At 46.8% G+C, this 15976-nt stretch overlaps 1 protein-coding gene across 1 annotated transcript in view; it reads right to left on the reverse strand.

Annotated features, from left to right (window-relative positions):
* Positions 1-292: 292 nt before the first annotated feature.
* PTPN21 (protein tyrosine phosphatase non-receptor type 21) overlaps positions 293-15976 on the reverse strand; it is a 105920-nt gene continuing 90236 nt past the window's right edge. Inside the window, exons 13-19 of the mRNA XM_077463735.1 lie at positions 13503-14977; positions 11243-11389; positions 10715-10936; positions 8523-8651; positions 5899-6133; positions 3380-3540; positions 293-922 (exon numbers count right to left, since the gene is read on the reverse strand). Of these exons, the coding sequence (XP_077319861.1) occupies positions 794-922; positions 3380-3540; positions 5899-6133; positions 8523-8651; positions 10715-10936; positions 11243-11389; positions 13503-14977 (2498 nt within the window). The 3' untranslated portion in view covers positions 293-793. The remainder of the gene's footprint in view (positions 923-3379; positions 3541-5898; positions 6134-8522; positions 8652-10714; positions 10937-11242; positions 11390-13502; positions 14978-15976) is intronic.

The following is a 15976-nucleotide window of genomic DNA, read 5'->3' on the forward strand; positions in this document are numbered from 1 at the left end:
AAAAAACTGAAAACATTTCTTACCACTTCAAATTCAGCAAAATTCGTATAAAACCCAAATATTTCACGCATCTGCAAATTCATTCCAGTAAAAACCTTACAAATCCCTCGCACAAGGTCATTGATACAAAACGCCTGGGAGGCTGACGAATCGTATTTCAGCCCTCGCCTCCGCACACAGCTGCAATCTCACTATTACAAGTAAAAATTTAAAAAAAAAAACAAAAAAAAAAAAAAAACACCATGGGTTAAAATATTTGCAACATCATAAATATAAAAAAAGCAGAAAAAAATAAAATAAAAAAGTGCTTTAAACATCACAAGCCTCAGTTCTTGATTTCAACCAGTAAAATCACAGCTATGTATAATACTGCTTCCGTCGTAGTCCGAGATATTCCTGCTCTTGTGAAAAGAGAGGCATTTAGAAAGGCACCGGGGGGGGGGGGGGGCATGTAACAGAGCGCCCTCTTCTGGCCACAACTTATGGTGCAGATACAGGCACTGCAGGAGAAGGAGGCTTCACATTCCAGTTCCAATTGTCCGTATCTCAGCTTAGCACAACTCAGCCCAATTGCCAAAAATAAGACCCCCCAGCCAGTCAGGATTCCAAGTCCGCCGATGGCTCAATGCATTACGGACTAGAAGCCCCACTGCAACTGAAATGTAACACTGTTTACCCGTCTAAGGCAGAAGATAAATCGCCCGGCAATTTATCGACGACTGTCTACAGACGGGGCAGTCTGTTCTGCAGCCAGGGGTGGAGGCATCTGCGCTGATGCTGAAGGGGGGGATTTTCAGATAAGTCTGGAACTTTTCAAAAACTGGATCAGGACCTTGTAGACGAAGGTGTACTGGGCGATCGTCTGCACCATCAACATCCGCTGTTGCCGCAGCATGTCCAGCATGAACGGGATGTCCAGCATCTGCACAATAAAATTAAGAGTCATTAATCGGAGCCATCCAGACAGTATAGGATGAATACATATCTAAGCAGAGGTCTCCCCTTAGTGTAAAATGGTCAGGAGATCCAGAGAGAAATACAAATTATATGTAAACCTTGACTTTTGCAGCAAAATCTGAACTTGGTCCCACCACACACTACTTTGACAGGTTGTTTTGGAGGGTGTTTGAGGGGGGGAGGCTATCAGGTCTGGGCTCAGCCCTTCCTTCTCAAAGCTGGCCGCACAGCTGTGGGCTAATTGCCAGCTGCTATCTCTCCACAATGTCTCACCTGTTGATGATATCCTGCTCGTCAGTCCTGCCTACTTAAGACGTCCAGCCCAGAGGATCTCTGCCTTCACCTTGGTCACATCTTTAGAGATGCTCTCCTGTATTCCTGTTAAAGACTTGCTTAGCGGACCTTACTTCTGGCTCCAGATCCTGCTTGCTGGTCTACTACACTCATCTCTGGCTCCCTGACGTTTTGGCCTGTCTGACTATCCGTTCCGGTTCCTGAACTCTGGCTAGGTTTTGACTACATTTACTTTTATTATTATTAAACAAGTGTGATTTAACTGTACTTCTGCATTAAAAACAGTTAGCCACAATGGGCGGCATTTTTTCGGGGGGGGGGGGGGGGGCAGGACCGCCCTCCAGGCAGAAGGGACACTACCAGCAGTGGAGTTGCTATGTGGGGTGCGGACCGCACTTCACACCAACCCTCTGATAGTTTATTTAAGCTCCTTTCCTGGTAACCAAGCTGCAGCCATCAGTACCCTGGTGATGTCACCCGGCAGTAACCTCTTTACCTGGACTCTACCCCTTGTAGGTGCCGCACCTGAGATCACCCCACCCAGCAGAGAGAAGGAGGGGACGTCATATCACTCAGAAGGTGGAGCTCTAAGAGAAGAGCTGGATCCTAAAGAGGAGGGGTCTGGGGTTTATTAGATGAAGGGATGGATCTTAAACACTAAGGGGTGGGGCAAATTTAGATGGGGCTGCCCGATTTTAGTTTTGCCTAGGGCATCACCAAATCAAAAATAACCCCTTCACATGTGCGTGCAATTCCTAAAATGTCAGAATGACAGCCTGGGAGTAGCAGTGTAACTATAGCAGCTGTAGAAGCGGGTTATAAATATTGAACAGGAGAGATACAAAGTAACATTGTTTATAAACATTGTTCAGACCAGAGATAGATACACAGTAAAATTGTTTATAAACATTGATCAGTCGGGAAAAATCGAGAGATACCAAGTAACTTTGTTTACAGACCTTGTTTAGACAAGAAATCAAGAGATAAAAATGTAACATTATTTATCTTCCATCTGATCAATCTTTATAAACTCAAAATAACCTGGTTACATTTGTATCTACTCCATTTCATTCATCTGAAGATCAAGGGAATGAGCTCCCATCTGCATAGAATGCCAGTTAAAGTAACCTGATAAGTAAAATAAAGGAATTAGTTCTAATTTAATAACCTAATCAGTCCTTATTAGCCCCTTCTTCCTCTTTTCGCCTTAAAGTATAACTAAACCCAGAAGCCTGCATTCATTATATCTGGTCTCCCACAGTACACAGAATATGGAAATGCAATTGTTTTAGTAAACAAACTGCAAAATAACTTTTCTCATCAACAGTATATATGCAGTCTTGTGACTTCTATCAGTGTCTGATTAAAGCTTTCAGGAGGAGTTCATTCTCCTCTTTCTGTCCTATGAGGCTGCAGAACCTCCAACCCTCTGTCTTGACAATGCAGATTGGCCTTGTGCTAGTCACATGCACCCTCCCAATGGAAAAAAAATTAAAAAAAAAAGATGCTCTAGCAATACACACCAAACTGACCATGTGTAGAGTGCCTCCAAGGCTCTGTGCCATCAGTCAGGAAATTGAGGAAGATGGGGAGGATCAGAGAAGACAGGATCAACCAGACTTTTTATACAATGCAGAAGATTAACCCCTTAGGTGCAGACTGATTTTACTGTTTTGGGTTTAGTAACACTTTATTCTTTTCCTCCTGACATTTTCTAAGAACTAATATTAAAATAGAAATTAAATATAAAAAAAAAAAAGTTACTTTTTGTTATTTTATTCATTTTGCTTAATTTTTTCAGTGTCGCATTAAGAAACGCAATATTGAAAAAAATAAAATAAAATTAATTTGTGAATAACTTTGCAGTGCCTTATACCAAGATTCAAATTTTAGTGTAATTTTAAAGGATAGAACAAAATGTATAGTTTTTATCTACAGTAATACTGTCATTTTAGACAAACTGATCAAAGTAAAAAAAAAACAAAAAAAAACTGCAATAAGAATGGTGAGACATGAGCCAGGAAATACAAGAGCAGAAAAAAAAAAGGATTTTTGGGCAGGTTGAGCTGCTGCATTTTGAGTTATTTTTGAGTTTGGATTTGCCAGGATCGGTTTTAGTTGTACTCACCTCGTTGTGCTCCAGACATGCAATCATAACCTCAGATAAGATCACAACTCCGGTCCGGCCAACACCGGCATGGCAGTGGACGAGCACTGGGGGATTTGGGGTGTTGGGGTCATTTGTGCTGTTTGTATGCCGCCGGACGGACTGGATCTCCTCCAGATAGGCTGAAAAAAAAGAAAATACGAAGAAATAAAATGGATGAATTGAAAGCTATAAAAACAAACATTTAGCATCCTTTTAGGATTAATTATATATAAATATATATCACAATAATGGTACATAATAATAATGTTAATAATAATAATTATTATTATTATTATTATTATTATTAATAATAAAATATAGGTTTCATATATGTGCGACATGCACATGTCGAGAACCATGAAGACTAAAAACATGGCAGCCATAAGGCAGTTTATCCTGTAATTGGTCTACAGCTAACCCATGGTGCTCTGGGAATCTACATGGTAAATTTAAAAAAAAAACAAAGATTTTTGTGTGTAGATATAATTCTTGATACAGAGATGAGAAACTCATAAGAAATGTTTGCTAAAACTAACTTTAATGCCCCGTACACACGAGAGGGATTAAGTCTGACAGACTTCCGACGGAGTTCTAGCGGAGTTCCGCCGGAGTTCTGGCGGACTTTTCGACCGAACGGACTTGACCACACACCATCACACCAAACTCCGACGGAGTCGAACGTGATGACGTACGACTGGATTCGACGTAGGAAGTTCATAGACAGTAGCCAATAGCTGCCCTAGCATCGGTTTTAGTCCGTCGGAGTAGCACACACACGAGCGAATTTTTCGAAGGGACCGGGTCCGGCGGAGTTCCGTCGGGAAAATTTGAAGCATGCTTCATTTCTAAAGTCCGTCAGACTTTTGCGAAGCTAAAGTCCGTTGCAGCCCACACACGAGCGGATAGTCCGCCGGACTCAGTCCGTCGGAGTTTGGATGTCGAAAAGTCCGCTCGTGTGTACGGGGCATTAGAGGTCTATTTATTGCCTTTCACCCAAGATTCACACATTTTTTTAATCTGAATCAATTGGGAAAATGTGTGAACTACATGTGAAAACATTTATATATGGACCCCTTAAAGCAGGAGTAAACCCGCAGATTTTTTCTTTTTTTTTTCTACCTGCAAAGGAAAAAGGCATAAGGAGCTAGTATGCACCGCATACTAGCTCATTATGAAATACTTACCTTAGAACTAGGCCCCGACATCTGGTCCAATCCGTTTCTTCCGGGTATCGCGGCTCCGGCGCTGTGAGTGGCCGGAGCTGCGATATCGTCACTCCCGTGCATGCGCGCGGGAGATTTCATCCCGGCCGGATCCGGCCACTGCCAGGCTTTCACCCGAGAATCCCCTTGTGCGCATGCGCTGCTGCAGTCAGTGGCGCATCCCGAGGGAATATCTCCTAAACCGTACAGGTTTAGGAGATATTTTTTTTTTTACCTACAAGTAAACCTTATTATAGGCTTGTAGGTAAAAGTAAAAAAAATGAGTATACAAACACTTTAATGTTCACCAACATTTTGATGTAGCTCAGCCCATTTTTTCCCAAGGCTGCATCCCACTAAAATATTGGTGAGCAATAAAATCAATGACATAACTAGTGTTGGCAAGCAGTTCGAAACTGAGCATAAGTTCGGCCCGAATACTGCCTGTTCGGTGAACACTCAGGATTTGCAGGGCCCATCAAGCGCCCCACAATACACTGTGCCTTCCCCAAAGCACCTTCCTATTTTGAGGGCATGTGGTCTGGTATGGTATGGTTCGGGGGGGGGGGGGGGGGGGTGTGCCCACTCATCCCCCCCTTCCTTACCTGCAAGGCTGCATGCCCAGATGAGGGTCTGCCATGGATTTTATGGGGTGGGGGACACGCTGTTTGATATTTTTGTATTGTCAGCAATAGTTTGCAGTACAGATGCACTACTTTACAGGCAAACTAAGAGGACCAACCCAAATGGTACCATTGGTACCATTTTTATGGCCAATAATTTGTACATAAGCCTTCAAAATTAGGACTTTTGATTTGTCAAGTTCGGGTCCCATAGACTAATAGGGTTCACGGCTGGGGTCTGAACTTTATTCATGTTCGGGAGTTCTGGTACGGACTGAACCGGGGGGGGGGGGGGGGGGGGGGGTTGTTCGGCCATCACTAGTCAGAACTACTCCCGGAAAGCCCAGTGTGTGCTTTAATTGTTGCTGCATGTTCATACTGGTTGTGTGACAGTTTGCGCTCTACTGATAGATATAAAAATAAACAGATACAGTTTGATACAGATCAAACCATTGACCTTGGTTCTGCCTGTTCAATTAGCTAGATTGTTATTCAGGTAGAGAAAATGGGGAAGGGGAGAGGACTCCCAGATGGAGGATAGAAAGACTTGTCTGAAAAGCATTGAGGGTTCTAGAAGGAAAATGAGTTTGGTAAGAGCTGTAGGAGAGTTTGCACATAGCAACAAAGAATCGTTTTCTAAAATTGGCATGATAATACAATGTATGGAGCTTACAGAGAAAGCCCTTCAGATCCTCAGGGTGTCCGTGTTCCGGCCAGTCTGTGTACTGCAGGTGCCACACAGTCCTCTCCTGCCCGGTCAGCAGGTGCTTTATCTTCAGGCCAGTGGTGGCGTAACAGCCGGAGTCAGTGCGGAAGCGGGTAGTGATCTTGAACCTCCCATAGGTGACGGTGTTGTGCCTTGATCCAAGCCTTGGCCAATATCGGTAACTCTTCTCCCGGCCTCCCTCCTGGTGGAGAAACAGAAGAGAGATTTACTGGGAATATTCCAGATGACAATACCCAACTTTTACATTGAATGTACTCCAATAATTCATAGGTTTTTTTTTTTTGGCTACATGGTAAATAGGATAAGAAGGAATGGAACCATCTCACACAACTTTTACCCTGGAGACAATCCATAGGTTGAAATGTTTGCCTTCTGCCTTGTTTGTAGGCAACCTCGGCCCTCTAGCTCTGGTGAAACTACAAGTCCCGTGAGAGATTGCAAGACTCTGACAATCACAGGCATGACTCCTAGAGGCAGAGGCATTATGGGATTCGTAGTTTGACCAGAGCTGGAGGGCCAAGGTTGCCTACCCCTGGGCTACATGGTTATATGGGAAATTATTTACCTTCTAGAAAGTAGCCATATGATGCTTCATTACCTAGTGTTCAATGTTCCTGTTTGGAGTTTTGGAATGGAAATTTTGGCAAAATTTTACACTAAAAAAAAAAAAATACACTTTTACTAACCCTTAGCGTTTGTCTAAAACGACATATACGCTTTTTTTTTTTTTTATGCATCCATTCACATCATACTATACACGCATGGCACTCATTATTCTTATAAAGTTAATATTTTAGATAAAAAAAAAAAATCACCTTAGCTTTCTCTTTGTTGGCGGTTCCCATCTTGCTTGTGGGCATGTGAAGCCCACAAACATAAACCTTCTGGGATACGGTGCTGCTGAATGCACTGCCCATTGTCACGCATGCGCAGTACGCACAGCTCCCAGTGCAGGAGTCTGTTAATCTCGTGATGATTAGCGGTGGCGATCTACACTGACTCCTGGGAATTATGATACCAAGCTCCCAGGAGACAGTGTGCCGCCGGATATGACAGAGATGTCCGCGGGTGGAAGAAGGCGGAAGCGATAAGGAAATACTTAAAATCATGGTAAGTTAAAAGGAGAAAAAATAAATAAAATATGACCATCGCAGAAAACATGCCCAATAACCAACAGAATGAGAAGAAGTTTATAAAGTGGGTGGAACTCAGCTTTAAAGTGTGTGTATGAGCAATACTTTTATTTTTTCTTTGGGTGGCATTGGGAGAGGTTAGAACCCCAGTCATAAGTTTATTTTGGGCATTCAAGGATGAACATGTGAAAAGCAGAACCAATAGTCCAGATTTAATTTTAATCTTATTTTATAAAAATACAATGCATTTCGGGAGTTCAGGGGTCCTTCATCAGGGCTTGGAATTGTTAAATGAAGCATGAATTGGATTGATAAATTTCAGGGATCCCGAGGGGTAAATACTATGACTGCTCCAGTTGCCAGATGAGAAACCACTTAAAGCGGGATTCCACCCTAAAGTGGAACCTCCGCTGATCGGATCCCTCCCCCCCTCTGGTGTCACAATTGACACCTTTCAGGGGGGAGGGGGGTGGAGATACCTGTCAAAGACAGGTATTTACACCCACTTCCGGGCATAGACTCCCGTGGGAGTCTACGCCATTTCCTGTCCTGCCGCGCTGTCTGCTGGGACACACACGGGTCCCAGTGACAGCGCGGAGATTTCCTATTGCGCGGCGCAACTCGCGCATGCGCAGTAGGGAACCGGGAAGTGAAGCCGATTCGCTTCACTTTCTGATTCCCTCACCTAGAATGGTGGCGGCAGCAGCCGAGGGCCGAGCGATCGATCGGCCTCAGCTGCCGGCATCGCTGGAACCCGGGACAGGTGAGTGTCCATTTATTAAAAGTCAGCAGCTGTAGTATTTATAGCTGCTGGCTTTTAATATTTTTTTTTTTGGTGGAATCCCTCTTTAATTGGCATCTGGACCGATTTGGTAACAACTGTTGGGGGGGAGGGTTGGTTTGTGGGTGGGATTCTCTTCAGGCTATAAAGATTTTCCTCTTACTTCCTGGGACAGGAAGTGAAGAAAAATCTCCTCACAGGGACACCCAACAGGATTTCTAACCAGTTCCTACTTGAGAAAAAAAAAAAAAAAAGGATTTTTGGGTTTTGATACAACTTAAACCTAAAAAAAAAAAAAAAATATTAGAAAACATTTTGTGTTTCTATCACAGCAATACCATATTCCCATGGCAATAAATCTGAAGGGGGTAGCAGCAGTATAACCTCATTGATAATAAAATACAGAATAAAAGATTTTGGTGCAAATTGGAAAAAAAAAAGATAAAAATATTGGCATTCATGGGCAAAGCACAGTGGTGCAAATTTAAATAAACGTTGAATAAAAACAAAATTTAAATGTCAAACGTTCATACAACCCTTTAGAAATATTCCATATTTTCCACTGCTAAATGGGCTTTTTCCCAAAATTATGAAGCAATAGAAAATCATCTTTTTTTTTTTTTTTTTCTATGGTAAATATAAATGGTGCAGCTTACCTCTTCCAGTGTTACCATGGCGATGATGGCTACCCCCTGCTCCCACACCATCTGCCAGAATTCTTGACACGTATTCTGCAGAGGTCCTTGGGTGGCGATGTAATCCCACTCCACACTGCCAACAGTTACCTACAAAATAAAAAAAGGTAAACAGTCAGATTCATTCATAAAAATAGAGAGAACCAGGGTGATGAGAGCCATGGGCGGTGAAGCAGGTGACACCGCGAGCCTTGGGGGGGGGGGGGGGGCGGCAGTGGAGCAGGTGTCACCGTGAGACGGGTGGGCAGGCAACACCTTGAGCCGGGGGGGTCAGGCGACACCTTGAGCCGGGGGGGGGGGGCAGGCGACACCTTGAGCCGGGGGGGGGGCAGGCGACACCTTGAGCCGGGGGGGGGGGGCAGGCGACACCTTGAGCCGGGGGGGGGGGCAGGCGACACCTTGAGCCGGGGGGGGGGGGCAGGCGACACCTTGAACCGGGGGGGGGGGCAGGCGACACCTTGAACCGGGGGGGGGACAGGCGACACCTTGAACCGGGGGGGGGGCAGGCGACACCTTGAACCGGGGGGGGCAGGCGACACCTTGAACCGGGGGGGGGGCAGGCGACACCTTGAACCGGGGGGGGGGGGCAGGCGACACCTTGAACCGGGGGGGGGGGCAGGCGACACCTTGAACCGGGGGGGGGGGCAGGCGACACCTTGAACCGGGGGGGGGGGGGCAGGCGACACCTTGAACCGGGGGGGGCAGGCGACACCTTGAACCGGGGGGGAGCAGGCGACACCTTGAACCGGGGGGGGGGGGCAGGCGACACCTTGAACCGGGGGGGGGGGGGCAGGCGACACCTTGAACCGGGGGGGGGGGCAGGCGACACCTTGAACCGGGGGGGGGGGGGGGCGACACCTTGAACCGGGGGGGGGCGGGCGACACCTTGAACCGGGGGGGGCGGGCGACACCTTGAACCGGGGGGGGGGGCGGGCGACACCTTGAACGGGGGGGGGGCGGGCGACACCTTGAACGGGGGGGGGCAGGCCACACCTTGAACGGGGGGGCAGGCGACAGGCGACACCTTGAACTGGTGGGGCAGGCGACACCTTGAACGGGGGGCAGGCGACACCTTGAACCGGGGGAGCAGGCGACACCTTGAACCGGGGGAGCAGGCGACACCTTGAACCGGGGGAGCAGGCGACACCTTGAACCGGGGGGGGGGCAGGCGACACCTTGAACCGGGGGGGGGGCAGGCGACACCTTGAACCGGGGGGGGGCAGGCGACACCTTGAACCGGGGGGGGGGGGGGCAGGCGACACCTTGAACCGGGGGGGGGGGGGCAGGCGACACCTTGAACCGGGGGGGGGGGCAGGCGACACCTTGAACCGGGGGGGGGGGGGCAGGCGACACCTTGAACCGGGGGGGGGGGGGCAGGCGACACCTTGAACCGGGGGGGGGGCAGGCGACACCTTGAACCGGGGGGGGGGCAGGCGACACCTTGAACCAGGGGGGGGGCAGGCGACACCTTGAACCAGGGGGGGGGCAGGCGACACCTTGAACCGGGGGGGGGCAGGCGACACCTTGAACCAGGGGGGGGGCAGGCGACACCTTGAACCGGGGGGGGCAGGCGACACCTTGAACCAGGGGGGGGCAGGCGACACCTTGAACCGGGGGGGCAGGCGACACCTTGAACCGGGGGGGCAGGCGACACCTTGAACCGGGGGGGCAGGCGACACCTTGAACCGGGGGGGCAGGCGACACCTTGAACCGGGGGGGCAGGCGACACCTTGAACCGGGGGGGGGGGGCAGGCGACACATTGAACCGGGAGGGGGGGGGGCAGGAGACACCTTGAGCCGGGGGGGCAGGAGACACCTTGAGCCGGGGGGGGGGGGGAGGAGATACCTTGAGCCGGGGGGGCAGGAGACACCTTGAGCCGGGGGGGGCAGGAGACACCTTGAGCCGGGGGGCTGTAGGGCAAGTGACACCGTGAGCTGGGGGACAGGAAGGTGACACCGTGAGCCAGGGGGGCTGTGGGACAGGTGACACAGGGAGCCAGGGGAGGTGGTAAGTGACACAAGGAGCCGGGGGAGGTGGCAAATTACACGGGGAGCAGGGGGAGTTGGAAAATGACAGAGGAAGTTGGGAGTGAGGTGGCAAATGACACGGGGAGGTGGCGGGAAAGTGGCAGATGACACGGTAGTGAACTCACCTTTATGTGGGAGGCATTGATATAACCGGTGTTATTTTCTTTAGTTGGGACCAATTCCACCCGAGTATCATCATAGGGCAGAACATCCTGGAACCGGTTCCGCTCAGCATTCTCAGGCAGCCGTGCTATGGAGCACTCTGTGTCGGGCAGTCGCTTCTTCAGGGTCTGCTCATACTCCGTAAAGACCATGCCTTGTTCAAGCCGCTGCTCTAGAATTTTACACTGTGACAAACATAACATGGTTAGATGAAGGACTTCAGGTGTGTGCACCTAGTCACAGTTATAGACAAGCCATGCAACACCAAAGAGAGGAAAGAGGCAGTGAAGTTTGCCAACAAAATTAGAAAGGAAGCCACTTGTAAGTTGACAAAAAAGTTTGGAAAGGGTTAGAACCTCTGTCAGGTTTTCACTGCTAAAAACATTGCTCAACCACCCATTTTTACTACCAGCCTTGTGAACAAGGTCTTAAAGCACCATAGACAAATCAGAGCGACACTCAGTGAGAGGATTTTGAAGCATGCCAATTACCCGCTCGTCATTGGACGCTTTTACACTTTGATGCTCCTCCCTCTCGTCATCCGGTAGCGGCATGCGGGGCAGGACAAGACCGTTCCAAGCAGCAAGCTTCAAAGGTCCCATTTTTTTAACTTCTGTTCGGATACCTTTTTTCATGCCCTGTAATAGTATAAAACAAGCACAAAAAAAATAAAAAATTAAAAAGGAATAAAAGGCAAATAAATATTCTGCTCCTTTTAGAAGCTCCAGCAGTAAATGTCCACTAATTTTAGAGAAATACTGTTCTTTAAGGAAGTGTACAGGGTTTTTGCATTGGCTCCTGCCAATCAAATCCTGTGAGCACAGGGAGTGGCTGAGCCACGCTTTGTGTGTCTATAGATACACACAGCCTGGCTCGGGAGCGAGCCCACAAATGCGGCCTTTCCAGGAAACCGCTTCCTATGGTTGTGCATGGAGAAGAGAAGGAGCCAAGAGCAGTGGCGTCACCAGGGTTTTAAATTAATTATTATTATTATATATTTTTTTTCAGTTATGCAGTTGTGACAATTTCAACCAGAAGATAGAGCTGAAGGCCACCATTTTTACAATGACCAGGACAAAGCTCAAACTACACCCATAGCTGACCATTTGGTGATTTAATAATGAATTGGAGTTAAGCAAACCCCCCTCCTACTTCCTCTGTTCAGACAATGCTCTGTAAATATTCAACTAGAGAGAAACATGCTGAAAGCAAACAGCATCTGCTGTATTGTCTCTCTTAGAAATCCCACAGTGCTTTAGGACATCCATGTCTTTGGTACCCCTATGTTCATGTTTATTTGTAAAATAAATATTTTAAATAAGCAAAAAAAAAAAATATATATATAAAACGATCAGTTTAAAAACATAACTTTAAAAATTACCCCAAATGTAAAATTCTAACTTGTTAGGACAAATAAAATTGAACACACACCACAGAGTAAAATTTTTTAAGATATATCTTTTTGAATGGATAGTTTATATACTATATTTTTATTTTGCTACTTATATAAAATCTTAATTTACAAATAAACATTTAATACAAGGTGCGACACTGTTGGCATTCAGTCCGTTTCTCTATTCAGACAGAGCTCTGTGAAGATTCAATTAGAGAGAAAGTCCAGCCATGGGTGTAGTCTAAAGCTGGCCATACGCTATACATTTTTTGAATTCAATTACCTTTAGATTTACCTTCAACTACGTAGTAGACATGTGCACTGCCGAAAAATTAATTTGTTTTCGTTTCATTTGTTAGTTTTTTTCGTTCTTCGGGTCATTCAGTATGATCGCAATTCGTGAATTAAAAAACAAAAAAACAACAAACATTCGGAAATTCGAAAAACCCGAAAATTCTAAAATCTGACCTAACAATAACTTCACTATTACTAACTATTAAATTATAGGTATTGGAATTTTCTTTCAAATCTGTCTGATAGTGAACGTAACGAATATGAATTTTTTCGAAGTTACGTTCCATTTGTTCAGATACGGCATTCGTTATTTTGGAAAATTCATATTCATTACGTTCACCAACAGCCACGTTTGAAAGGAAATTCCAGTACCTATAATTTAATAGTTATTATTTCAGATTTTTTGAATTTTCGGGTTTTCGAATTTTCCAAATTTCCGTTTTTTTTTTTAAATTTACGAATACTCGGAAAAGTTCGATAAACGAGTTTTCGTTAATTCGGTTATTTCCAAATTAACGATTTGGTCGAAATTCGTTAAAAAAAACTAATTCGGAATGAAACAAATTGCACATGTCTACTACATAGTGCAATGGCCTCCCTGATTGTAATAAACTTAAAAGTTTTAGGTTTGACCTCATATTATATGGTTTTGGTAAAGGAAAATTGTTCAAGAGAAATGTAAAATGTATGGCCAGCCTAAGCTTCAACTTTTGAACTCTCTAAATCTGGGGTCTCAAACTGGCGGCCCTCCAGCTGTTGCAAAACTACAAGTCCCATCATGCCTCTGAGTGTGGGAGTCATGCTTAAAACTATCAGCCTTGCAAAGCCTCATGGGACTTGTAGTTTCGCAACAGCTGCAGGGCCACCAGTTTGAGACCCCTGCTCTAAATAGTCTTTTAATTAGCAAAGCAGTTAATATTAGCTTAGTAAACTTGGAAAAATTAGCTTACAGCTTCATCAACAAAACTGACCCCAAACCATGAAATCTTCCCTTTAAAGCAGCTTAAATATTAAATCATTTTCCAACCCCCAATCATTATTAAAGTGACTGGAATTGTACTTACCCCAGAAGGTGGAAGACCCTCAACTATGTCCTTCTTTCCGGACAGGACATCAGACACCGGCCTTTTTTTCATGGGCTCCTTTTTCACTCTATACGTCACCGTGCCAGCTATGAGATTGGACTCGGATACGGAGGGAGGTATTGTGCCGCTCCCTCTCCTGTTGGATAGGAGGTCTCCTGTAAACTGTAGAGGACTGATGGCAGTCTGTCTCCTTTCTTTCTCCACCTCCACTGGTTTGTGCTCATAGATGTGTAAATGATTAAGTGGCACGGAGCTGTATGGGTAGCTGGGCTCCGACTCATCTGGATAGGTCTCCATGACTGTTCGGAGTTGGGACCGATCATAGTGAGCTGTTTGAGGGACGTTCGCCCTGTTGTCTTCTTCCTCATTGTCATCATCATCATCCTCACTGCTGTGAATGAGCATGGTGGCATCTGAGAGGGACTTCTTGTGCCCGTAACGGCCTCTTTCATGTTCAGCAACTTGCTCCTCTTTAGCGCGTTCTATGTAAACATTGGTTGGTGAATCTGTTGGCATGATCCTTTGCGGTGCCACGTTGGCAGAAGAGGAAGACGCAGTCCGTTCTTTCACCCTTATGCCTTCAAAGCTATGGGTCAGCCCTGCAATTTCTATGCTGTTCCTCTTCTGAAGTTGGGCATGGCGGGCCGCTGTCAATGGCTCGCTGACTTCTTGCAAGGAATGAGCCACCGGAAGGCTATCCTCCTGGAACATCTGCACCGAATGGTGGACCCTCCTGGTGATGAGGTCAGGGTTACTGCTGCTTGTATGATGCCGGGTTAAATCCGGGGTGCTGTTGGCAGGGCGTGGGTATGGGTATGGATATGGAGGAGGAGGCCGGTATACCTGAGTTTTCATGATGTTGGAGGCCGGGTAGTCTTGAGCCTGAAGCTGGACATTGGTCAGTTCGGGGACACTTACTGCTCCAACTACTGGGCGTCGTTCAGCCTGGTAAGGGTAGGGAGTTTGGCTGTGGAAACTATAGTTCAGGTTGAATGGATAATGATGGGACTGGGGGGAGGTAAACTGGGCATGCTCTCGGATTTCCGGTTGACTGTACACCAAAGCATCCGGCCTACTGTAGGCATAGGAATTGCCGATGTTGAGGTTCCTCATCGAGTGGCTCTGCCTATCCGAATGCATGACGCCCCTGTTCAGCTGCCTCATCACCGTCTCGTAATCAGGAGTCGGGCGGTAAGAGGGAGGGATGAGGGCACTGTGCCGGTGGGTGGGGATGTACTCCTGCCTCATGATGTCACTTCCTGTAATGCTGGGATTGGAGGACATGGGTGATGGCTGCATGTAGTGTTGTTGGGTGTTGAGTGAGTTGGTGCTGTGAGCGCTGTAGACGCTGCCATTGCGGATTCTACCATTGAAGTCATGAGGACTGCGGTCGAGGCTGGTCTGGGAGTGATAGTAATATCCGTTCTGATTGCTCACAAACACAGGCAGATTGTCTGCAATAGTCCAAATACACACAAATAAATAGTTGGTCATGTACAACCACTACGTATTTTCTTAAAATCTAAAAACGTTATTTTTTTGTATAGAGCAGGGAAGGGTTAGGTTCTTCTTGCTGCTGTCCTTGTCCCCACTGGGAAGAATTATGTTTTTATTTGTCCTGTGACCACCAGGACTGGAAGTGACAAAAAAAAAAAATCCAGAATTTTGAGTTGCCGCCAGAACAGGAAGTAAGGGGAAATATTCCAACGTCCAGTCTACAATGGTCCACTTATTTTCCTCTCACTTCCTGTTAGGTCTCTAAAACAGGAAGCAAAAGGGAAATCTTTCCAATAGGACACCAAAAAAAAGAACCTGCCAGGATTTTTAATCCTTCCCTAGTCTATAAAAAAAATAGGTTGAGATGACATTAAAGATATCCTTGTTCTCCAAAATAAAAAGAATCCATACACACAGTGGCGTCACTAGGGTTGGTGTCACCTGGAGTGGTACAACGTGGTGGCCCCCCAACCCCCAATATTTTTTTTTTTAACCATTGGAGGCAGATTTTGGCTAAGTACATTGCTGCCAATGACAGTTGTATGTCAGAGCTTTCACCATGATCCCCCTTCCTAGGAATGGAGGACACCGGAAGCGTAAGGGGGGGGGGGGGTTTCACTGATTTTAAAGGGAGGGCAACACCCTAAAAAGGAAACAACCCACAAGGTTGCCCAAGTGTGAGGATGATGGCATTGCAGCAGGCCGAGGGTTAAAAAGCAAGGGTGAGGTGGGGATGGGCAGCACAGGTGAGCCAGAGGAGGGTAGTTACTTGGGAAGCCCAGATCTTTGCCCCTCCCCCCCCCCCCACATGATGAGTACTATGGAGCAGTGCCACAGGGTGCCCAGGGATCGGGGAGCTGGTGGGGGGGGGGGGTGCAGTGAGGAGCTGTAAGTCATAGGAAAAGTTTGGGGGAAGCATGGTCTCTCTCCTCCCTCCATCCTGGGACCAGAGCACC

The sequence above is a fragment of the Lithobates pipiens genome, unplaced genomic scaffold, assembly GCF_037356315.1.
Source record: "Lithobates pipiens isolate NorthernLeopardFrog02 unplaced genomic scaffold, aLitPip1_a1.2 Scaffold_30, whole genome shotgun sequence".
Classification (NCBI taxonomy): domain Eukaryota; kingdom Metazoa; phylum Chordata; class Amphibia; order Anura; family Ranidae; genus Lithobates; species Lithobates pipiens.